At 46.6% G+C, this 25,744-nt stretch overlaps 1 protein-coding gene across 2 annotated transcripts in view; it reads left to right on the top strand.

Annotated features, from left to right (window-relative positions):
* LOC147701202 (B-cell receptor CD22-like) overlaps positions 1-11,460 on the top strand; it is a 479,604-nt gene extending 468,144 nt beyond the window's left edge. For both annotated transcript variants that reach the window (XM_086929956.1, XM_086929955.1), the window contains exons 10-11: positions 470-551; positions 10,836-11,460. In XM_086929956.1, coding sequence (XP_086786082.1) covers positions 470-551; positions 10,836-10,946 — 193 coding nt within the window. In that variant the 3' untranslated portion in view covers positions 10,947-11,460. The remainder of the gene's footprint in view (positions 1-469; positions 552-10,835) is intronic.
* Positions 11,461-25,744: the final 14,284 nt, after the last annotated feature.

Raw genomic sequence — 25,744 nt, forward strand, 5'->3', positions numbered from 1 at the left:
CATTGACCGCACTGTCCCTCTTCAACTTAGTTGTCGGATCATTTTCAGTTTGATGCAGTCTAAATTAGCTTATCACCCTGTTTATCACTTGCAGCAACCACGGCCAGTGCAGATTAGAATGGTGGGGCGGTGGGTCCAGGGAGGGGGGGGGGGAGATTTTGACAGACGGTGGAGATAAAAAATTAATTATTTATTTACTTTTCCTTCGTGGTTGTCTGTCGAATCCCCTCCCCAACCCGGCTCACCACTCTTACCTCCACTGGCCACTGCTGACTTGCAGAGCCTTTCATGGTTATCCAATGGTGTCATACAAGTTGTGATCGCAAGCAGGCTTGGGTTTGTATGTTGTACATTTTCGCAGTTGTTTTAACAGGGCAAACCAGGTCACATGTACGCAAAAATTTGATGGATGCTTCATGGCGGAAACAGCTCAGCCCTGAAATTGTTTTTGCATGTTTGTCTATTGAAGGGATCCAGAGCTCATTGATCCTAAATGCAGTGATGTTGAAGAAGGTAAATGCCAGCTTCCAGGAAGACAGCAGGAAGAGCAGGTAAGGACCATTGCTTAGAGTGCACAATGGTTGTACATCTCTCTTCACTGGGGATCTCTAACAGCAGACATTTTGACTAGCAGGGTACCTGAGTTGTGAAATGGACATCGGCCGCAAATTCACCTATGCCGCATTATATGTACATTCAGGAGCACATTCTGTGATCTTCATTAGCGTGTAGACAGCTTCAATAATACAATTTAGGGTTTTCTACACACATGGGAATCACTTTAATTGGCTACAAGTTAAGGTTGGTCTCATAATGATTTGCAGTTTATGACTCACCCCACTTGTTCATAAAAGAGCACTATACCCGCATCAGCTGCCTCGGACAATAATATAACAGGACGACTGCCAGTACATAGCCGCTATGTTCAAGTGGTCGAAAGTATGAGGTTCTTGTAGCAGGCATGCAATGAAAAACAGAAGAAGAGCTATATTACCATATTGTAGTGTCGACTCGTTTGTCTCATCATGATTTGCAGTTAATGACTCACCCCACTTGCTCATAAAAGAGCACTATACCCGCATCAGCTGCCTCGGACAATAATATAACAGGACGACTGCCAGTACATAGCCGCTATGTTCAAGTGGTCGAAAGTATGAGGTTCTTGTAGCAGGCATGCAATGACAAACAGAAGAAGAGCTATATTACCATACTGTAGTGTCGACTCGTGGAATATATAAGTTATGTAGTGTACTGCCAGTTAACGAATGTTGGCGAGCAAGCATGTGTAACAAACAAGGTTGATGTTTCCCTTGAGGATCCGAGGGAGTACTCTTGCCCCCCAAGAAAATGGTTGAAAATTTGTGAATAAAGGTAAAGTTTCCAGTAGATTTTCTATAATAAATTGACCCAAAACACAGGGGTGCATCTCCTGAAGCAGCGATCTATACTGCTTCCCCTCATTAACAACACATTCTTACAGATGGTTGAGGATAGCTCAGGTCCTATTTCAAAGGTGGTGACCAAAACGTAGATTACACTAACAAAGAGATGTTCTTTCAGTTAGAGAGGCACTCAGACCAATGAACTTAGTGTATGTGTAAGGAAAGAGAATGTTTTGCAAGATCACTGCTAGAACTGGGATTTCTGGTTGGCAGAAGTATGCACCCTGTCCAAGTAGGAACCGGGCTGAGCTAGATACACACTAAAAGATGACCTGTGCTCACCTTCTAGTAGCTTGTCACAGAGCCGTCAGGCTTATCTTTAAGAGGCAATGTGTAAAGTATTGTGCAATGCACACACACAGTAATACGATGAAAACACCACATAAATATTCCACACAGCTTTAAATGTAAATGTAATGTAAATGTATTGGCATTTATATAGCGCACTACTTACCCGTAGGGTCCCAAGGCGCTTCGACCGCTGCAAAACCCTTCCTGGCTTCCCTGAGAGATGGTCCCTTAATGGGTATCTCCAGGGTGAGACCAGGCATCCCCGGCGGTCTGGTGGTGCCGTTAGTGAAGATGAGGCAAGCTAATGCCCCGAGTTGCCGAGTGTGATCGCTGATCAGAGTGGGCACCGAGGCGAGAGAATTATCGAGTCCGCTGACACTGTCCAGAAACCTGCCGCGCCGGGATTCGAACCCTGGTCCCGGGCCGTCCTCTGCTCTCGGGTCTGCTGCCTCTAACCAGTGAGATAAACCAAAGAGATAATAATTTTGGGAGTAAAACAAAACCAAAATGACAAACATCCAAAAATCTGAATTTCTAAAAAATAAATCAAAATATAGTGCTTAGAGTCAAATAGCACTTAAGGCTTACTTAAGGTCGGCCTGGACCTGGGTATATCCAAAGTTCAGGCCTACCAAAAATGAAGGGCATGCCGGCTTTAGGACTCATGAGGGTCCCGCTAAAAAAGTACCTTGGAAAGAGGAGGCGTCGACTTCGAAAAACTCGATGTTTCAGTTCTGATCCTCTCAGTCAATGAGACTTCATCAACTAACTCTTTTACGATGCAGGAGATGCACTGTCATTGAGCCGTGCCGTCTATCGTCATTGAGCCATGCATTCTGTTGAAGTGATGTTGTCGATCAGCTACTGCTTTGCGTTGATTCCAATTGGCACAAAGCTGTCAATGCGTTGGTATTGATGGATCAGCAAAAGCTCTCTTTCAAGGGCCCAGCGCTGGATTGGCACCTCTTGGCACGGCATGACTCACAGATGGCAGAGTTCAGGTGCTGTTGCAGGATTTTAGGAAGACTTTAATGTCCCCTTAAAACTCTACAAACGTTTGAAGTGTGCTGCACAGTGCAGAAAACGTAATGTAAGAAAAGATAGGGGAAATAATAACATTTGTTGTTGTTAGCGCCTGTGTCAAGGTGCTGTTATCTTTTGGTGCCAACCCCTGACTGCCAATTTTAGTAGATACGACTACATAAAAAAACATAGGTAGTAGTGTGGGAACACAAATGTACCACCCATGAAATTCCATTTTGAATTAAAGTAACGCATTGAGCTGTTTACATTACTTTTAAGGATACTTTCCAGAGCAAAAAATGTTTTGTGCTGACAGGTAAGTACTTTAACCACACTTTGTGCTGCTTTGTATCACGTCAGAATAGGGGGCAAGCCAGGAAGCCCTTGGAGTCACCCAAGATTCAATTGAGATGGGTCCAGTCCTTTTCCTCAGCAGGGCAAAAGGAAGCATGTAGCAGGCAACAGGCAGCACATCAGAGTACAAAAGCAGCTCTTCCAGGTCAGCAGTCCCACATAGTGCCAGTCCTTTTTACATCACAGCAGTCCTTCTTCTTAGCAGAGTTCTTCATGGATCCTGAAGTGTACTGTCTTGGAAGGGTCAGAGGCCCAGTACTTCTATCCAAAAATATCAAAGAGTGGTCCTGGAAGTGCACAAGTATTCTTTCAACCCAGTAACCCAGTCCTGTCTGCCAGGCCATCTGTGGCAGGAAATCAGTCCTCTGTGTGGGATCAGGCTCATACCAATTGAAGTGTGTCAGAGCCTTCCTTCCCGGGAAGGGCCACCAGAATGCGATTTATGTAGATGGGTACTCAGCCACACCTAGCTTTCCTGTTTTTATGGCTTTCCAGAGGGAATGCACAAAGTCTGTTAGGGTCTCAAAGCGCTGGGGGAGGGGGCGGCTCCGTTGGGTGCAGGGGTCATCTGAAGAGCCAGGTTTTGAGGTCCTTCCTGAGCTGGAGCAGTGTATGGCTTCACTGGACGTGGAGGGAGGAGGTAGTTCCAGGTCTTGGGTGCGAGGTGGGAGAAGGATCTTCCACCCATTCCAGTCCTGTAGAAATGTGGGACGGTGGCCAGGGAGAGATCGGCTGATCAGAGGTTTCTCTTGGGTGAGTGAAAGGAGAGACTGTTGTTTAGGTATGCTGGTCCAATGTTGTGTGCATGCGTGAGGAGCTTGAAGGTTATTCTTCTTTCGATGGGGAGGCACTGGAGATTGCGGAGGTGTTGGGTGATGTGGTTGTGCCGGGGGATTGTAGAGTTAGTCTGGCTGCTGTGTGCTGGATGGTCTGGAGCTTGCAGGGCAGTTTTTTGTTGATTCCGGCATAGAGGGCATTGCCGTAGTCCAGTCTGTCAATACAGAGTACCACCACCATCGACAACACAACCACCCCCATGAACATTTCAACTTCAAGCTCCACACAGATGACAAGACAACCATCAGAGTCACCCATGCATGCCAACTTCCAAGCCCACGCTCTAGTTTCTGCAACACCATTACTGACTTCATTGTGCCCCTAGCCTTAGACTCCAAGGACTACATCTTCCTCAGGGACCTAACTTTCCACATCAATGACCCCAACAACAAAAACACTGCACACCTCCTCAACAGAATGAGCAGCCTCAGATTGACCAAGATCATTCATGACCCTACACACACCGCACAACACATGCTGGACCCAATTTTCACCTCCAACAACTGCAGCAAATATAGCCATGTCAAAGAACTCACATGGACTGATCACTCCATTGAACACTTCAGCATCTCTAGCCTCTGCGCCCCACCGTAGGTGGAACAAAAATTTAAGACCAGCTGGGCGAACACCCTCAAAACCTCCAACCTTGCTACCGCCACCAACCTCAAACAGGGAGTGAAAAACATCAACGCCTGAATCACGTAGACAGAATTGTCCCCATCAAAAGCAACACCCAGAGAAAATCCTCCAAAAAGGCCAGCTGGTAGACCCAAGAACTCAGAACAGTGAAACGAGACAGCACACAGTTGGAAAGGAGATGCCGCACAAGCAAGGACTCCTCTGACAGGGCAGCATTCAAGACCTCCCTGAACATCTACCACCACCTGCTGAAGGCAACAAAGAAGACAGCCATTGCCGCACACATCAAAACCAGTGCCAACAACACCAAAGAACTTTTTAACATTATTAAGGAATTCTACAAGCTGGCTGCCATTGAAAAAAGTCACACCTTCCCAGGAACTGTGCAACAACGTTGTCCACTTTTACCATGACAAGTTTGCAACCATGTACAGAAACTTTGAACCCCAACCCACACCTATAGACTTCCTCGACAGATATCCTACCACCGTACCTGACACAAACCACACAGTAGCCACCTAGAACATCCTCTCCACCCAGCACACCACATCCACCATGAAAATCATCCACTCTGGAGCTCCCACAGACCCATGCCCGCATCAGATCGTCAACCTTGGAAAAACAAAAGGATTGGCAAGGAACACACCACCCTACTTAACACCTCGATCACCACCACAATAATTCCAGACACCTAGAAACATGCTGAAGTCAGACCACTGCTCAAGAAACCCTCTATCGACTCCAGCAAACTCAAAAGCTACTGGCCAAGCACCTTACTCCCTTTCCCAGTGGAGGTACTGGAAAGGTTCACCAACATTCAACTCATGACACATCTGGAGCAGAAACAGCTACTCAGCAACTCCCAATCTGGCTTCTGCAGAAATCACAGCACCGAAACCGTCCTGATATGCACCACTGACAACATCTGAACCCTCCTCAACCGAGGAGAAATAGCATTAATGAGCCTCCTCGACTACTCTGCAGCCTTCAAACACCGCATCCTACCACACACTGATCGAAAGACTTTACCACATCGGCCTCCAAGGGGATGCGCTCAGATGGATCACCTCCTTCCTCACTGGAAGAACCCAGAGGATACACCTCCGAATCCAAGAAGATCACCTGCAGTGTGCCCCAGGGTTCATCCCTCAGCCCCATACTCTTCAATGCATATATGACCCCGCTGGTCAAAATCTTCAGATCCATCAGTCTCAACATAATTTCCTACGCAGGCGACACCCAGCTCATCCACTCATTCACTGACGACACCCACACCACCAGTACCAACTTCCACAGGTGCATGACAAACGTCGCAGACTAGATGAAGAGCAACTGGCTGCAGCTGAACACAGACAAGATAGAAGTACCGAACTTTGGCAACAGCGGAAACACATGAAATTAATCCTGGTTGCCATCAGACCTAGGACCCAATTCCTCCAACCATGGCAGAAACCTCAGAATCATCATTGACAACAAGCGCACCATGAAATCACAGAAAAAACGTGTCTCCTCCACTTGCTTCCTCACTCTGCGCATGCTACATAAGATCTTTAAGTGGCTACCCCTATACACGAGACGAACCATGATACAAGCCCTCAACACCACCTAACTGGAGTACGGCAACGCCTTTACCTAGGCACACCTCCTACATATACTTCAGACCATACAGAATTCTGCTGCCAGACTAATCCTCAATGAAACCACATCATACCTCACCTTGGGCAACTCCACTGGCTCCCCGTACAGACGAGATGCCAATTCAAGCTGCTGACCCATGCACACATGACTTTACACAACCTAGGTACTGCCTACATTAACCACTGCCTGAACTTCAACCAACCATTGAGAAGACCCCCTTCACCTCACATTCACTTGCTTATACCCCCGCTCCTTCTCCCATGTCACAGCAAAGACCTCAAACAGCCTTCTCATGCACAGCTGGCCCATCACCTCACTTCTGGAATTCCAAGTGGCCCTCAAGACATGGCTGTATGAAACAGACTCCAGGACCTGCAAGCACCTGGATACTCTATCGGGTTATTACCCACACTTTATAAATCCTGATGGATTGATTAATTGATTGATTCACTGGATCACAATGAAAATCCCCAAAAAATTGATGTGAGTGTCAATCATACATATGAGAGATAAAGTATGATGTACTAGCTGAAGAATGAATTATACTGAAATCTTAAGCTGTGTGAAAGCCAATTGGTCTGTATTAATACATATTCTAACTCATGCAAACAACATTTGTGCATGCTTGTGTTTGCATTTATTAGCACTTTATAGCAGGTGCTATAGCACTAATGTTGGCTTGTTTACAATTTACTCGGATAATGGACACAAGATATAAGCTGTGGTAAATGTCTATACAAAGATATCAAAAATTTAATTAATAAATGGTTCATAGCTAATTATCAGTGTAGATAGTTATAATCAACATGGTTTTGCCAGTGTTCAGTATTTTCTGTTGAATAACAAAGTATCAAATAAACTCTCAATATATGCGATAATCACAACAAAGTAGGTGTTACGGAGCCTTAAGCTGACACTTATCAGCGGTCCCATAATGCAGCCTTTTTTACCTCATTTTTCAGGCGATATGAAAACATAGGGAAACTGCATTTGTTTGGAGCTGCTACAATGTATTTGGTGCCTTGATGATGACCCAGGTTAACTCAGTCAAAGGGCTCAAAATGTCAACTTTTTTGGTTCCAGTTTGTTTGAACTGTATTAACTCAAATGTCTATATCATTCGGTTCCTAAGAAATTTCTTTGTCCTATGGGTTTGGACTACTGCACATATTATAAATATCACTAAAATATATGTTGGTTTATGTTTGGCTCACATATTTACACTTACAGTGTGCCGTCATTTGAAGTACCTTTTTTGATTGTCGAATATATTTACTGTATATTGGACTTGTGTTATGATACGTTGTTATTCAACATAAAATACTGAATACTGGCAACACTTTGTTGATTTTCATGATCATACACTGATATGGGGGCACTTGTACCATTTGTAATCATATTTTGAATGATTCCTAGGGGAACACATTGGCTTATATTCTTATTACCCACTGCTCTTAATAGGCTCAAGGCACAAGTGTTAAACAGTTTATTTATAAAGTTTTAAAAACCGCGAACATGACCCACGAGGGTATCAGAACCCTTTACAATACACAGTTATTAAACATTAGATGATTGGGGTAATATGCATACATTCGTAATTCGCCATTCAATTCAAAAGAGGTAGACAGTGGTATATGGATAACATAGGTGGCTAGTAGTCATTAAAGAATTAAAGTCTTAGGATGTGAATTTGTCCATTAGAAGCAGTTTTACTTCTTTTTTGAAGGAGGTAAAGGAGGAGATTCTGCGTACATTTGGAGGTAGGGAGTTCCAAATGTAATGTATGTATACTTGTAAAGCGCACTGTTACCTCGTTACGTGGCGTCCTGGCGCTGTATACCACTGGGGAACCCGTCCTGGCTTTCCCTGTGAGAGGGCACCCCCAAGGTGAAGCCAGGCCTCCCCGGTGCTGCTGGGGCCGTTGTGGAGATTAAGCAAGCTATTGCCCAGAGTTGCAGAGTGGGACCCATGGTTAGCATAGGCACCTAGGCGAGAATTATCGAGTCCGCGGACATTGACCCAAGACCCTTCCGCGTCGGGAATTGAACCCTGGTCCCGGGCCGACTTCTGCTTCAGGGTCTGCCGCTTCTAACCAGTGAGCCACACTTCTCCACCAGTGAGCCACACTTCTTAGGTGCGATCCTGAGAATGCCCTGCAACCATTTCTCTTTTTATGGAAGGATTGTGGTTTCAGTAGTACTGAACTCTCACTTCGCGATAGTCCGCAACCTCCCGACCACTCTACCTTTTGTGCTAAGTAACTGGGGGTGTTGCTATGTAGGGCTTTATGGGTCATGCAGGCGATCTTTTGTTGTATTCTTGCCTTGTAGGGTAGCCAGTTCAGAGCTTTCAAGGTCGGAGAAATGTGATTATTTCTTTTAGTGCCTGAGACTAGTCTGGCTGCAGCGTTAAGAAATGCCCTCAGCCGGCCCAGCTTGTATTTGGGAAGACCGCATAGAGTGGTGCTTCCATAGTCCAATCTTGGTATCACTAGGGCTTGTACTGCCATTTTTAAGTTGGTCTGTGGGAGGAAGGATTTAAGTTTCCTTAGCATACTCATCTGATGATTAGCTCCCTTAGTGGCATTATTTATTTGCGCCTGCACATTCAAGTGTTTGTCTAGGGTGACTCCCAAGGATTTCACTGAGTCAATGATGTGGGGAGCTCAGTCAAAGGAAGTTAGATGCTTCAGCCATAAGTCTATCTTGGGTGTGTGAAGGGGAGGGGGGATTAGGGGGGGGGAGATGAGAAGCAATTCCATTTTGTTGGTGTTAAGCATGAGGTGGTTGTCAGTGAGCCAACTTTGAGTATTAATTAGAATAGCGTTGAGGGAGATGAAGTCATCTGGAGAGGAGATTTTCATATACAATTGTGTGTCGTCCGCATACAGGTGATATGGAATGTTGGCAGAGTTTAATGAATTTGACAGGGGTTCCATGAGTAGATTAAAAAGAATGGTTGAAAGTGCTGAGCCCTGTGGAATGCCTATGGTGACCATGGAGGGTTGAGAAAGTGATTGCTTCATCTTCATTCTTTGGGTTCTGTTATTTAGGAAGAAGGTTACCCATTGTAACACTGGGCCAGTTAGGCCCATCCTTCGTTCCAGTAGGAACAATAGGTTATCGTGCTTAACCTTGTCGAAGGCGGAGGATAAATCAAGAAGTATCAATAGACATGATTCGTTATGGTCTAACATTTTTGGTATGTCATCCATTATGTGGGTAAGTGCTGATTCAGTGCTGTGACCTTGATAGAAGCCGGATTGGTGTTTGTCTAGGACGTTGTAATTCTCGATGTGGTTGCATAATTTAATGTATATACACTTTTCCAGCAGTTTTGCCAAAGTGGGGATGTTGGATATGGGGCGGTAGTTTTTGAGATCTGAGGAGAGGGAGTGGGATTTCTTTAGTATAGGTGTGACCTGCCCTACTTTAAGACAGTCAGGTATGGAACCTTGTCTCAGAGAAGAGTTTACAATCTTTGACCATAAGGGTAGAATAGAGGTTTTTATCATTTTGAATAGAGAAGGAGGTAAGGGATCAGAGAACTGATTGGAGGGGTTATTCGCTAGAAGACTGTTATAGATTTCGTATTCAGAGATAGACGAGAAGGTGTGCCAAGATGCATTGTTTTTTTAAATTTCAGTCAGAATACTAAAATGGTCCTTGATCTGTGAGTAAAATGTAGACTCATGAGCAATAGTTTGTGGAAGGGCATTCTTAGATTGAATGTCGTATTCAATGGATTTTGTCTTTACTAGGAAGAAATTAGGGGTAGCCGCATCGCTTAGTTCCATTGCGCTAGGAGTGTTGAACGATTGTTGTTTGACAATTTCAAATAGTTTTTTAGGGACTGTTAATGGCTTGATTCAGCTGGGTTTTGAAGAAGTCAGTTGCTTGTTTTTGCACTTATGCATTGTTCTAAATGACCCTATAAGTGTTTGAGGCATTTTATTCTCTCATTAAGAATTCAAAAGGCATAATTTTAAGTAGCCAGAGTGGCTGAGAATCAAGAGCAAGGTTAACATTAAGGAACAAGTCAAGGTTTATTAACTTTGTGGCTGAAGAAGAAAGCAGACCCAGCCTAGACTGCAAAATATTGTATGTTAAAACTGATCTCACCTATATCGATATTCGAGATATAATTTCACAATCATACGAAATGACAAATTTAATGTTATTCTTTATATACAATCTCATAAAGAAGTAGCAGTTTGAAAACATCATAAAATATACATAAATTATAAAAATAGTAGGCAGAGTATATTCTAGCAACTCTAAAAGGTACTGATATATATATCTGTGGCTCTCCCCACTGAACCAACCAGCACAACGATTACTTTTTCACAATCTTCTTCATTTATCAAGTATCAATGTAACTCAATTAAACCCTTAAAGATCCTATCTTATGGGGAAATATTTCAAGTGTTAATAAACTTACTGATTCTAGGCTTAGTAGTGTTGTTGTGTGTGTGAAAAGTATAAAACATGTCAATAAAATATTAAACCGGCATCAAATGCAACCCATATAAAATTATGTAGCCAGGTCATAAACTGGAGAAAGACACACTGTTTCTAATTCTGTGTTTTTCTTCCTGTTTTTTGTCGCAAGGTCCCAGAGGAGCTCAATTACGCCACAATCCATCACTTTGAGAGGCCAGAAACCTCTCCAAAAGAAACTACTGGAGAGGAGAATGTGGAATATGCAACAGTGAAACGCTAGCCCCTCCCGTCGATGAATATATTGGCGATCTGTTGTGGGAGTATCACTCTGCCACGAGTGACGTAGACTGCATTTGTGCAGATGAACTGAGGGAGACTCTACACAAAATAAAATATAAAATAAATGTAATTCACTGCAAGATCACAAGAGAAAGGAGGAGCTAAATACGCAATCTTGGCTTTTCGCAGTTTGTCACAATGCGAACTAAAATATTCTGAGATGCAAGTGAAGGAAACCAAGAGGCAGCATTATTGAAAAAAAAGCGCAGTAGCCAAAGTAGCTGCTTTGTGTGGCGCTTGATGGAGGGAGCATTGCGCAGCCATGCCTATTAGGAAATGGCGCGGCTGCTCGTTGTCATACTTTTTACTTTTCTCTTGTGTGCAAATTTAACAAGTTACTTATATTCTATGGAGCTGGACATTTTCACAAAGAAAACATGCATTGGTAAAACCAATTGCGACTGCCTGGAGCTAGGAATGTTTAGTTGGGATTGATAATAAACGTTTTGCTTCCAGGAATTGTTCTGGTATTTATTCTGCTAAAGTATAATGCTCTCTGCTTACTTACTGTTGCTTAGAACAAGAGAGAAATCAATTGCAATGCTAGTATTCCCGTTGTTAACTGGCGCCATAGGAATAACATCAGCACCCCTAATAGTAGAACTGTTTTTAATATTTCATTTGCGCGGTCCCATTTTGCTGTGAAAAGCATAGACAGAAATAGCCCTGCTTTTATATAAATTTACCTGAAGGATCCCTGCAGGATGTTTTGCCAGTCATACAATGCACACAGTAATGATGAGTAAATTCTTGCGCAATACATTTTTCAAGAAATAAAATTGTACATACTGTATGGTGTGTGTGACTGTCCGTGCACACGTGGTGTACATCACATTTGTGCAAAGAGTACATCTGTATGGAACATTCTGCGCAGAGAACGAATGCAGCTGCTTCAGCCATACGTTTTGTCAGTAGTAAAACTTCAATCAAAGAGGCCAGTAGATTTCCACTCTTTCGATCACAATACACTTCAAACAAAATGACAGAGGATACCAGTGCCAGGCAACAGAATAAAGTGATGAAGAGGTCATTCAAACCATGTAACCATAAGAACAAGCTAAGATTCCTGGACTGAAAGCATTAGTCCAGTGAGCCATAAGAGCTGGATGCTTGGAATGGGTGAGGAGTTTTGACCTGATGCCAATGGAGTGAGGAGCAACCCGAAGAACTCCAGGTGAGGCACGCAACATCCTAAAATCAATTCTGCCCACTCAGCCCCAGAAAAGAGTGGGTGAGAGCTCCCTTCTTTTCTATGCTGGGAGAGAAACCATTGGCGACTTCATTGCTTAAAAGAACCGAAAGACATCTTGAGCCACAGCTGCGACAGTAAAGATCCAATATGGCGGACGGCATTTAAGCACCAACGCGGCCCATCAGTGGTACTGGGCCAATCTCACCGAGCTGCCCCTGAGTGCTGGTGAACAGGGGTGCTGTCACAGTAAAAACAACACTGGAACTCCCACTGCCATTGCCGCTTGGGGAAACTGGTAGCTGGCACACACAGGTTCCTGCAGGCGCAACGGACTGTGATACCAAGGGTTACAGGTAAGCTCCAGAGAGTAGCTGTGACACTTCTTGGCCAACTTCTGGAGTCAGATGGATTGCAAGGAGAGCAGGCCACTTGAAATGGCGTACCTGCGGATGTTTACTGTGGAGGAATGGTTGCCTTGCGCCCACTATTTCTGGTGGTCCCCAGCCCATCAGAAACCACCAGACTGCTCGCAAGACATACCAGAAATATAGGTTACAAAAAGCCATAGCTGTGGGTAGTTGGCATGGGAGCGATGACTACTCCCTGCTGGTGTACATACACATAGGACAGAGGTTGCGCCTACTGCTGAGGATTTCTGTCCCCCACAGGGTGCCACTGTGACAGAATGGGAGGCCATGCACTGTAACGCGCTTATTCACCACACAGAGTATGCCTTGAGCACACAATACACCTTTACCACACAATGGGTAGCCACTCTAAATGGAAAGCATTAGAATACAATAAGCAATCTGCATCTCACTCCCATAGTGACACAGAGGAAAGAGTAACTTGTTCCTCACAAAACACAGACGACACCCCTGAGGCCACCCTAGCTATGAAAGACCTTAGAGAAGCATTAAAACACAAGATGGACACCTCTCACTACACCTGTAGTGAGAGGCCTAAAAGGACAGGTATCTGAAATAGAGGAGATGATCTATGCATTGGAATATGGTGGGTGATCAACGCTGAAAGAAGTCTGTAGAAATAATTCCATGTGATTGGGCAACCAAAGTGTGTTTAAGGTACTGATATGCTCACTTTTCTGGAAAATAGATTAAAGACACATTAGCACCCCAGTACCTTCCTCATTTCTTTGCCCTGGAACAAGCCCACATGGTCCCAACCTCCCTGAGACCAGAGAACTATTGCTAATGTTGGGATCTGCTCGCTATAGGCTAGTGCCAGATAGAAAAAGTTACTTACCTGCGGTAATGATCTTTCTGGAGGGTACTCTATCTACCTGCAGATTTCAAACTTAGAGAACAGGCATCAGACTGGATCCAGAAAACTTCAAACAACAATTTCACCAGTAAGGACATTGGGGCTTATTTATGAGCCCCTGCATCACTTTTGCGCCACCGGTGCGTCACTTTTTGTGACGCACCAGTGGCGTAAAAAATGTGTCCTGTTGCGCCATATTTACAAAGTGACGCATCTAGGTAGATACGTCACTTCGTAAACTCCTGCGCTACATTAATGCTGCGCCAGGTATAATGTATGCAGGGTGGGCGTACCCCCCCAAAAAATGGTCATAGGAGTTGCGCAGCGAAATCTATAAGATTTTGCGGCGCCACTTCTAGGACGCCAATGCCTCAAAACCTTACGCCTGCCTCATGGCAGGTGTAAGGGTGATGTAGGCCCTTTCACATGGGGCTGGCCCCATGTGAAAGTAGCATTGCTGGAGTTGTGTCAGGCTTCCGACACAACTTCAGCAATGCGCCACTTTTTGCACTGACAGATACGTCAGTTATGCTGACGTATCTGTCCTTCCTTGCGTCATGATGCTTCTTATTGTAAATATGATGCATCATTGGTGTCGCCAGGAGGGCGCACTGAGAGTGGCGAATCGCTGCTTTCACGCATCGATGAGCTACTTCTCGTAAATGAGGTCCCTTGGGCTTAGTCAGCACCGGAAGTGATACCAGGCACTGCCACCGAGGCCATAAAGTGCCCGTCCCTTTGTATAAATGTCAGTTTTCCTCCACTTTTTTCAAGGTGAGAGGAAGATTGAGATCATGAAAAATTGCAGTACCAAAATATTGCAATATGGGAACTTAATACCTTTCCCCATAAAACATCCATGAACCAGGGAGGTGGGTAAGTCGGTGAGGAATCTGTAGGTAGAGTTTCTACTAGAAAGATTATTATCAAAGTAACTTTTTCTTCTGATGGAAATGTCTACCTGCAGATTCCTCACCTATAGAACAGATTTCACAGCTATACCCTGCCCAGGAGAAGGATTGTGGGTGATTTAAACCAGGAAATCTTGAAGACTGATTACTGAAGTGTCTGTCCCTGTGCACCTCAGCATCAAGGCGTAATGCTTTGCAAAGGTGTGCAAGGAAGCCCACGTTGCTGCCTTACAAGTTTCTGCAGTCTGGACACCCAAACATAGAGCAGAAATGGTGGACTTAGCCCCAGTGGAATGGCCCCTAATGTCTTCAGGCAGCTTCTTGTAGGCTAAGGTACAACAGGTTTCAATGCAGAGGATGATCATCGGGAAAGGGTCCTCTTCTGAACCAACTTCATCTTCTTGGAACCAAAAAAGCCCAGGAAAATGTTGGTCATCTGGCTGCTATTCCTTGGTGCAGTCCAGGTAATAATTACCCACCTTTCTAAGGTCCAACCAATGCAACCATTTCTCATCTTTCGTATGATGAGGTGGAGGGTAGAAAGTCTTTAGAGTAATGGATTGGACAAGATGGAGGGAGTGACCACCTTAGGGAGGAAAGCAGTCCTGCTTTCCAGCTCCAATTAGTTTTTGCTGATGGAAGATAATGATGAGTCCACAGTTCTCCCCTGTACTGGAGCCACTTCCTGTGGAGGCACTACTGCAGGGCTCTCATGTTCCAACATGTATGCATAACTAGGAAAATGCAGGAAGCCAGCAGACCTAAGACTCAAAGGACTCTCAGGACTGGGACTCTCATGCTTTGCTGGAAAGGTATGAACCATCTCCTGGATGTCTTGGATTCTTTGTGGAGGAGGAAAGACACAGACTTGGGCGGTGTTTATTACTGACACTATGACCTCAAATCATTGGAAGGGCCACAGGTAGAATTCGGGCATGTTGACCAAACAGCAGACACGTCATTGACTGCAGATGGCAAGACAAATCCCCAGCGAGTTGGCTTTGAGGAGCTAGTGATCCAGATACGAGAAAAAGTATTTCCAACCTTCTGAAATGGGCTGCAACCATTGTCATCACCTTCGCGAAGACTCAAGGTCTGACATCGAACCAAAAGGAATTGCCTCAAGTTGGTAGTGTATAGAACCCACCACATATCGCCAGTGCCTCCCATAAGATGACAGGATAGCGATGTGGAAGTAATTGTCCTGCAATAAAATCATCCAGTATCTAAGCTCCAATGCCAGTAGAACTTGAACTAGGGTCAGTATTCTGAACTTTTCCTTTTGAGGAAGAAGTTCAGGCTTTTGAGGTCTAGAATGGCATGTATACCGCCGTCCTTCCCAGGCACCAGGAAGTAGCATCAATAACAACCTTAGCCTGTTTCCTTGTCTGGCACTAACTTCATCGCTCCTTTCTGAAACAGAGTTGCCACCTCGTGCAGTAGAATTTTCAAATGATCGCAGCAGGGAGGAGAGTGGAGGTGGTATGCAGTGTAGAACCTGAAGTAAGGGAAGGGTGTAGGCCTTATGTATAATTTGAAGGATCCACTGGTCCACAATAATTGCCATCCGGGCCAGAAGAAAACAGAACATCTGCCCTACCACAGACTCCATGTGAGATTGGGGAAATAAACTAGGCCTGCTTTCCTAGAGGTGCAGGGAAGGAGGAAAATGAAGAAGAGGGGGGTTGCAATGCAGATCCCCTGCCCCTTCCTATACTGTAGCTCCTGTATTGACAGTTGAGGGGATGAGGCTGCTGTTGGAGTGATTGATGTTTCCAGGGACGAAAAGGAAGAGCCTTTTCCGAAGCTACAAATTCTTTTTTTTAAAAAGGATCGAAAGTCCTTTGCTGGTGGCAGTAGCTGAAGGCCCAGTGATCTGGCTGTGGCTATAGAAGCTTTAAACTAAGCATGGGCGGAAAATCCGTTCCGCTCGCGGATTTTGCGGATTTTCGGTAAATTCGCAATCTGCGAGATTCGCAAATTTCCCGCAAAATCCGCGAGCGGAACGGATTGGGTCAAAAGTTCAAGCTGACTTTTGTAACTCTTTTAGAATGGCGCCGGCAAGCTGCCAGAGCCATTCTAAAATAGTTACAAAAGTCAGCTTCAACAGGAAGCTCTAATAGATAAAGTAAAGCAGGTGCTCGAGTTGAAGGTCAAATTCAGTTACACAATCATTATTCACCCCAAACTTGGGGTGATTAATGATTGTGTAACTGAATTTGACCTTCAACTCGAGCACCTGCTTTACTTTATTTATTAGTGCTTCCTGTTGAAGCTCTTTGTAGCTTTTTTAGAATAGCGCTGGCAGCTTGCCGGAGCCATTCTAAGTGGGTCTGAGGGCAGAAGGGCACAAAAGTGGGACAGAGAGCAGAAAGGGACAAAAAATGAGTGCTGCAGAGGGCAGACGGGCACAGAAACGAGTGGTACGGAGGGCAGAAGGGCATAAAAAACGAGAGGGTGGCAGTGATTAACCAGGCAAAAAAAAACGTGAACACGCAAAGCGCCCCGCGAACACCCGCGAACACGCAAAGCCCCCCGCGAACACCCGCGAACACGCAAAAATTAAAAAATCCGCAAATTCGCATGAACTCGCAAATTTTGCGGATCGCGAATTCGCAAACCGCAAATTTGCGGATCGCGAATTCGCAAAATTCGCCCATGCTTACTTTAAACCCACCCAGTGCCAAGTATCCTTTATCACTGAAGAACCCTGTCACAGAGGAGATTAATAAGGTTCACTTAGACATCTGATAAATAGTTGGATGTTCAAAGCCAAGTTTGAGGTCGGACTGACATGGAAGTGCCCATGATAAGGGTGATGGAGTCTGCGGTGTCGAGCCGAAATTTAATGATGTGTCTTGATATGTTCTGATCATCCACTAGGACTTCGTGAAAGTGGTCCTTTGTGGCAGTGGGTATGTGAGGCAGCATCATTTGGGCCACACCCTACAAGGATTGGGTATAGCGGGCTATGGGGCAATTAGCGTTTAAAGATTTTAAGGCCCTACTACCAGCAGAAAAAGCCTTCTTGCCCTCAGCTTCTAGACGTATGGACTCCCTTTCTGAGGGCACTGTAGGGAAGGCACCACTGAAATGGGTTACTGAACAAGAAGCTTGGATGACCAGACACCCTGGTGAAAGATGTGTGTAGAGGAATGATGGGTCACCTGGTGCCAAATGGTAACAAGGGTCTACAAATCTATCTATCATTGGTTTAGTTTCTCTCCAGCTGCCAGGACTGGTGCCAGTTGGGCCTCATTAAAGGGAAGCAAGGGCTCTGAAGTAGCTAATGACGGCAAGAGAATCTCACTTGGACACTGGTTTTAGTTTCTGTTGAGGGCAGTTGTAATTCTAAGGTATCTGCTGCTTTCACCATAATTGTTTGTAGAGACACTACCTCAGGCATTAGTGGATCAGTAGGTAATCCAAAACCTAATTCTGGGGATGTATCCAGGCCACTTGCTGAAGAAAGGCCTTGAAATTCCTGTAGATGATTCTGGTCAGGCCCACCATAGTGAACATATCACGCAGGGTCTGAATCAGTGCCACACGTTTTGTGGAAAGCAAACACAAGGAGACGATTGACAGAGCTCTGAAACTTTTCATACACTCACCCGCAGTCACATATCCGGGTTGAATCCATCATCGTTCTGTAGCTCACTTCAACTCCCCAGTTCAGTCAGACCCAGCCAAATGCAATCAGTCTTGACCCTGTTCTTCATGGGAACAGTCAAGCCTAAACTGCAGTCTTCCCTGGATATGAAACAAGCATCCTGAGACCGGTTTTGGGGTAACAGCTCTCATCAGCGAGGCTGGCTTGAACCCAGAGGCAAAATGAGCAAGGGACCCACGTCTGAGCATACACTGCCAACTTAGGGTGAACAAAGCAAACATAAGGAAATGATGGATGGAGCTCTGAAACTTTTCAGACACTCACCCCCAGTCACAGATCTGGGTTGGATCCATCATCCTTCTTTAGCTCATTTCGCCACCCCAGTTCAAACCCAGCTGTATGCAAATCAGTCTTGGGCCTCATGGGAACAGTCCAGCCCAAACTGTCCTCCTTCCGAGCCCTGGCACACAAACGGCTGCCATGCACAACACAGGCACCCTTGCATCATGGTGCAAGAGTGTCTGCAGGTTGTTTTGTGGAGGAAGGGACCCCTTCATTCAAAAAAACAACCATGATGACACCCCTGAGGAGGTGCTGGCTTTTGATGCATTCCCAGGTTCACAGCATGTTGTAAATCTGGGAATGTGTTGGATGCCATGGGTGTTACATGGGAACACCCACCATAACGCCACTGTTTTTTTGTTTTTTTTACAGATTTCATATAGTGTGAACATGCCCAACACATGCCTAACACCATATCTACGAGGCCATGAAAAGCCACGCAGGGTACCTTTACGTGGCCTCGTAGATTTGGGTAAGCCCATTGCACTACTGGAATTTCATAAAAAGTGGTGTTTTGGAGGCGCACCGGGCTTGTTAATAAGCCCCTAAAACTGGTGGTATTGAACAGGCAATAAAGGTGGCTGAATTGGAACTAAAATCATTTGAAGAGTGACTGAAGGAATTAGCAGAAATTAGCAGCATCCATCGAGGTATGGGAGGAAACATAGGAGCAATGTTAAAACACTAAAGAAAGGCATATAGCGGAAGAAGTCTAGGGGATGAGTTCTGAGGTTGGAAATATTGTGAGAATGGGAAGGATCAGGTAGGGCGGCACAACTGCAAATCCAAGTTGTACCCTCAGATGCCTGGGTCAAGAAGCTAGGTGAGGTAACAGAGAAAACATTCGTCAACATTTGGGGGAATGAAATGCCACGCTTACTAACTGGAAATCTTCATTACTCCAAGTCTTACCTGATACAGTTATTACCTGTGGGATACCATCTGTTTCCTGAAAGCCTGTTCCCTAGTTGCCTCTGAAAATCCTTCCAAAATGTCTGCCACTGCCCATCAGGCAGTAGAAATGGGAGGATCTATTGTATCCTATTGTGTACATTTTCCAAGATTCCCAAAGTGGATAAAAACATACACGTAACTAAAGCCACCCTCATAACAGGACTGGATCGGGAAAGACTTGGACTCGGAGAAATAAAGATTACCAGTAAGTAAGAGACAATTCATATCTTATCATTATTATGGACTTAATCCATCTAAACAGAGTTGATGTGGAAGGATGAGAACCTTTATTTGATAAACCAAAGGTCACAAACAATGCATCCACTTTACGAAATGGAGCAGTCCTGACCTAATAGATAGATAGTCCCCTATGCTGGTCCAAATTATGAAGAGGCTCTTCCTCAGGGGAGGGTGTCTCACATAGGAAAAACAGTATCTTCAGAACAATGAAAGGAGGATGGGACCATGAGCAAAAAAGAAGTGCTGGTATGCAGGACCACATTGTCTGGGAAAAAAAACTAATGAAAGAGAAACTGAAATTAATGCACCCAGGTCTTCAAACCATTGCCTTGAAAAATTGGTCTCCAAAAGGACTACTTTTTGTGTTAACAATTTAAGACCCACCGAATATAATTGTTCAATTGGGGGGAGAGAGAGAACCTGCAGAACCATTATATGATCCTATGGAGGTACCGGAGAATGGACATAAGGAAGTTGAAGAAAGAAATTCCTTAATAGACTTGAAGCTAACGGGGCCAATCCTATTGTAACTTCACCCCAGAAACCTGAATTTCCACCTACTGAGCTTGAATAGTGAAAACTGCCAACCCCAACCTGAAACCATTCTGCAGGTAATCCAAAATCCTAACATGATCACAAAGGGAAGCCTGTAAGCACTTGGTTAGACACCATTTCTCAGAATTTCGCTTAAATGCCTAATGTAAGGCTTTTGTGTAGATGGCCTACAGGACTGCTGTATAGCCTTTGCTCTGTCTAAAGAGCAACTTTTTGCTGACAAGAGGTCCGATTCAGCATCCCAACCCCCAGATTCAGATGACTGAGCAACGCCTGAGACAAATGTAGTTGTCTCAACAGGGAGGGCTGCAGAGGAATACAACCATGGTGGAGACACAGCCATTGCCATCAACACTGGGAATCATGGCCTTTAAACCCACTTTCAATCAATCAATCAATCATAGCAATTATAAAGTGCAGTACATATCCATGAGCGTCTCAAGGCGCTGTGGGGGTGGGAGCTGCTACTGTTCGAAGAGCTAGGTCTTGAGAAGTCTCCTGAAGTTTAGGAGGTCTTCGGTCTGCCGCAGGTGGATGGAGAGGGTGTTCCATGACTTGGCAGCGAGGTGGGAGATTGATCTGCCGCCGGCGGTCACTCTTCGAATGCGGAGGATGGTGGCGAGGGCGTGGTCTGCGGAGCTGGTGAATGGGGGTGTAGAGGCTGAGTCGGCTTAACAGGTACCCTGGTCCGGTGTTGTGGAGTGCCTTGTGTATGTGGGTGAGGAGCTTGAAGGTTATCCTCTTGTCGATGAGAGCCAGTGCAGGTCTTTCAAGTGGGGTGTGATGTGGCTACGGCGAGGAACCTCGAGGATCAGGCGTGCGGTGGTGTTCTGGATCCGTTGGAGCAGTTTCAGGAGTTTGGCTGGGGCTCCTGCGTAGAGTGCGTCTCCGTAGTCCAGTCTACTGCTGACGACGGCCTGGGTGACCGTCCTTCTAGTTTCGGTGGGGATCCACTTGAAGATCCTGCGAAGCATGCAGAGGGTATTGAAGCAGGAGGAGGAGACGGCGTTGACCTGCTTTGTCATGGAAAGGGTGGAGTCGAGGATGACCCCTAGCTTGCCTGTATGGTCGGCGGGTGTAGGGGTGCTCCTAGTGCAGTCGGCCACCAGGAGTCGTCCCAGGCCGAGGGTGTGGATCCGAGGATGAGGACCTCCGTCTTGTCCGAATTCAGCTTCAGTCGGCTGTTTCTCATCCAGTCGGCAACGGCCTTTATTCCTTTGTGGAGGTTGGTTTTGCCGGTGTGGGGGTCTTTGGTGAGGGAGAGGATAAGCTGGGTGTCGTTGGCGTAGGAGATGATGTTGAGGTTGTGCCTCGTGCGACGTGGGCGAGCGGTGCCATGTAGACGTTGAACAGGCTGAGGGATGAGCCTTGGGGTACGCCGTAGATGATCTCGGTGGCTTCGGAGCGGAAGGTGGGGAGGCGGACGCTCTGTGTTCTGCCGGAGAGGAAGCAGGTGGTCCAGTCCAGGGCCTTATCTTGGATTCCGGCGTCGTGGAGGCGTGTTCGTAGTGTGCTGTGGCAGACCGTGTCAAAGGCAGCTGACAGGTCCAGAAGGATGAGGGCCGCTGTTTCTCCGTTGTCAAGCAGGGTCCTGATGTCGTCGGTGGCTTCGATGAGGGCAGTTTCGGTGCTGTGGTAGCTATGGAACCCGGACTGGGAAGCGCCCAGGATGCTGTTCTCCTCAAGGAAGCTGGTCAGTTGTTTGATGAGGGCCTTTTCGATGACCTTCGCCAGGAACGGGAGCAGGGAGATGGGTCGGACGTTCTTGAGGTCCTTGGGTCCGCCTTAGGTTTCTTGAGTAAGGCGTTGATCTCTGCGTGCTTCCAGCTCTCCGGGAAGGTCGCTGTCTCGAAGGAGATCTTGATGGTTTTCCGGAATTGGGGAGCAATGGTGCTGCTGGCTTTGTTGAAGATGTGGTGTGGGCAGCGGTCTTCCAGGGATCCGGAGTGGATGGTGTTTATGATCTTGGTGGTGTCACCGTCATTAATGTTGGTCCAGGCGAGCAGACGGTTGGTGTGGGTGGTGGTCGTGGAAACGGGGCTCTCAGCGGTTGCCCGGATGGTGGCGGCGTCGAAGCTGTCGTGGATGTCTGTGATCTTGCGATGTAAGAAGGTGGCCAGCGAGTCGCACAGGTCTTGTGACAGTGAGCTGTCATTGTGTTGAACCTGGGGTTGGGGAGTTCCTTCACGTTGTTGAAGAGGTCTTTGCTTTTGTGTGCGTTGTTGTCTAGGCAGTCTTTGAAGAGGGTTCTTATGGTGGATCTGATGAGGTGGTGGTGTCTGCGGGTGCATTCTTGTGGGCTTTGTAGCTTTCTGGTGATCATTCATGGATCCAGTTGTTTTCAAGTTTTCAGCAGGTTTGCTTGGAGGCCTGGAGGTCTTCGGTAAACCAGCTGGCTCTCTTGCTGGTGTGGGTGTTGGAGGGCTTCTTGAGCGGGGCAGGGACGTTGGTGCAGTCGTCGATCCACTGTCTGAGGCTATGGGCTTTGGTATCGGGGTCAGTCGGGTCTGGGCGAGGGCAGTGGTTAGCTGGTCCTCTGTGACTTTGCTCCCGCAGAGGCGAGGTATCTGCTGGGTGCGGTGGTGTGTGTTGGGTTTCCGGAAGGTGAAGTGGATGCAGCGGTGGTCAGTGGTGCGGTTGAAGCAGACGTGGGAGCTTGCTGAGAAGATGGGGTAAAGCGTGTGGCTGGTGGAGTGGGTGAGTTTTGTGGCAAACTATCTGAGTCTGAGGTTGGCGAGGTTGTCTATCAGGGTGAAAGAGTTGGAGTCATTGTTGTTCTCAAGGTGGAAGTTTAGGTCCCCGAGGATGATGTAGTCTGCGGAGGCGAGGGCGTGCTGATGAAATCGGCAATGGAGTCGCTGATCTGAGGTCAGGTCCGGGGGGTCTGTAGATGAGGGTACCCACAAGGGTGGTGTTGGGGTCAGTGTGGATCTGGAAGTTCAGGTGTTCGGCAGTGCCGAGGGTGTCGTCAGTGGCTGTTGAGATTTTGAGGGTGTTTCTGTTGACAATGGCAATTCCTCCTCCTACTTCCCATTGGTGCGATCCTTGTGGGTGATCTTGTACCCTTCTGGGATGGCTATGGCGATGTCTGGTGCCGAGGAGGGTTTCAGCCAGGTCTCTGTCAGGAAGGCGACATCTAGGGCGTTAGTGTCGAGTAGGTCCCAGAGTGCAACAGCGTGTTTGCGGGCGGGGCGGGGTTGAGCAGGAGGCATCTGAGGAACTTGGGTTCTTCGGTAGGTGGGTTGGCGGGCCGGATGCTGGTGAAGCTGCAGTTCCAGCAGGAGAAGGGTCCTTGGGTGCGCTTTGGGGTGACCAGGCAGCACATGCGCGATCGTCTGCCATTGAATGCGTGGAGGATGCTGGAGTCGTTCCGGAGGCGGGTGTTGTGCGTTCGCTGGGGCAAGGGGTCCTGGTGTTCGGTGCAGTCCAGTCATGGATGGGTGCAGATGGGCTTGCCTTAGGCACGCCTTCGACGCTCCAGCGGCGCGGCCGCTGCACAGCCTCCATATGAGCGGATGTGGGAGGGAGGAGCAGCTGGGAGGCGGGAGCGGGCGGCGAATCGGAGTGCAGGAGGGCGGGCCGCAGGGGACACTGGGTGGAAAACAAAGGGGGAGCGGGTACAGAAGGCAAGAATTAGAGGGCACAGAGGGCAAGTCAATTAGCGGAAATGAGATAAGAAGACGGGCAAGACAACACACAACAGTGTCAAAAATACAGCAGTGAGCAAAGTGAACACAAAATAACAGTATCATAACAATGCAGGCAGTGGGGGGAAGCGGGGCACACACCAAGCGAGCGGCAGCAGCAGTGGGTTCAGGGAGTGCAGGGGGGCGGGGCCGCAGGGGACACAGTGGCAGGAGACGAAGGGGGAGTGGGTACAGAAGGCAAGAATTGGTGGGCACAGAGGGCAAGACAGTCAGTGGAATGAGATAGGAAGCAGGCAAGACAGCAGACAACAGTGTCAAAAATACAATAATGAGCACAAAATAACAGTAGCACAATAGAATGCAGGCAGCGGGGCACAAACCAAGCGAGTGGCAGCAGCAGCGTGCTCAGGGCATACAGGTGGAGCTGTTTGACTTTGGTACAATCGAGAGGACTTGGGCCTGATCCTCCTGTTTATTTTGTTGCACCTGAGGAATCAGAGGAAGACAATACAGCAGACTCTATGGCAACCTCACTGGGAAAGCATCTATTACTCAGGCCTCCTTGTTGGTAACCAGAGAGCAAAAGTGAGGCTTGGGGTAAAATAGATCCTACCATGGACTGCCAAATCTGAAACAGATCTCCTGAAAGACTGTGTGTGGCAGGTTGGAGGATACTGAGGAGTGGAATCTCCTGCTCAGCTGGTCTGCAGGCCTATTTTCCCTCCCTGGAAGATACACTGCCTTGAGAGATTGGATATTTAACTCCGCTCATGTGCAAATGTCCATGGAAAGAAAATAGAGGGAAAGAACCAGTCCCTCCTGGCGGTTTATACATGTCAGCACTACCTGGTTGTCTGTTTGAATGCATACAGCCTGATAATGGATCTGAGGAAGAAAGGTTACCAGACCTGCCCTGACTGCAGAGAACTCCCTACTATTGAGGGAAGGCTAAGCCTCCTATTGCGTCCACCAGCCCTGAGCTGTGGAGTATAGCACAGTCCCCATTTCAGTTATTTGGCATCTGTTGATATCAATATTGGAGTCGACTGACTCAGCTGATGTCCCTTGGCCAGGTTTTTCAGAATGAGCCCCCACTTAAAGATCTGAATAAACTTGTGGTATGACAGAATCAGTGCTTTGTTATCCTGTGAGGGAGGATTACAATGTGACAACACATGGGGCATATACAAGCCCCTATCACCACCACGACGTCACCTATGTTATCTATGGCGACAGGGGCTGTGGCTTATGTACAAGACAGCGTTAAGCTACTTAATGTGGCCTAACACTGCCTTTTACTTACGCGCCCTTTCACTCAATGGTTAGCGTGAAAGGGGTGGCCAGTGCGCGTTGTGATGGGTGTTCCACAGCAACACCCATCACATGCTGCTCCCTATGTACAAGGGTGGCGTACATAGGAGGCATCGCCAAAATTAGGACCAGGTGAAAACTGGTCGTAAGATGTTGAAATGAGGAGAAATACATAATTTTTCCTCGTTTTTACTTTTGCCATTTGTGCTGACTTGTGCAGCAGACATAGAAAAAGCAAAATGCCATTGTTTGTTTATGTACAGGAACCTGTACATCAGCAAACTTTTTTTTAAAAGCCCTTTTTGTTACTTTCATGTCTGCTGTATGAAGAAGCACACATGAAAGTGACAGAATGGCATTTCTAGGATGGTTTATGTGCAGGAAGGGACACCTTCCTATACATAAACAATCCTTCTCTGCTCACAGACAACCTTGCACTCTGGTGCAAGGGTTCCTGCATTGTCGCTTAGCGCCATTTGTTAAATTCAATAAAATAAAGATGAAGGGTCCTTGTTGTAATGTTCATGTAGTATATTTATTCTTGAGATTAGATAGAAGGTACAGCATTCAGGTAGGAATGTAATATGGTAAGAAACCCCACCAGGAGCAGATAACTTCCTGCTCAGCCTCCAGGTAACTGATAAATCCCTTGAACAGCAACAGGTAGAATCCTGGATGACATCACAGAGA

The sequence above is a fragment of the Lissotriton vulgaris genome, chromosome 7, assembly GCF_964263255.1.
Source record: "Lissotriton vulgaris chromosome 7, aLisVul1.2, whole genome shotgun sequence".
Taxonomy (NCBI): Eukaryota; Metazoa; Chordata; class Amphibia; order Caudata; family Salamandridae; genus Lissotriton; species Lissotriton vulgaris.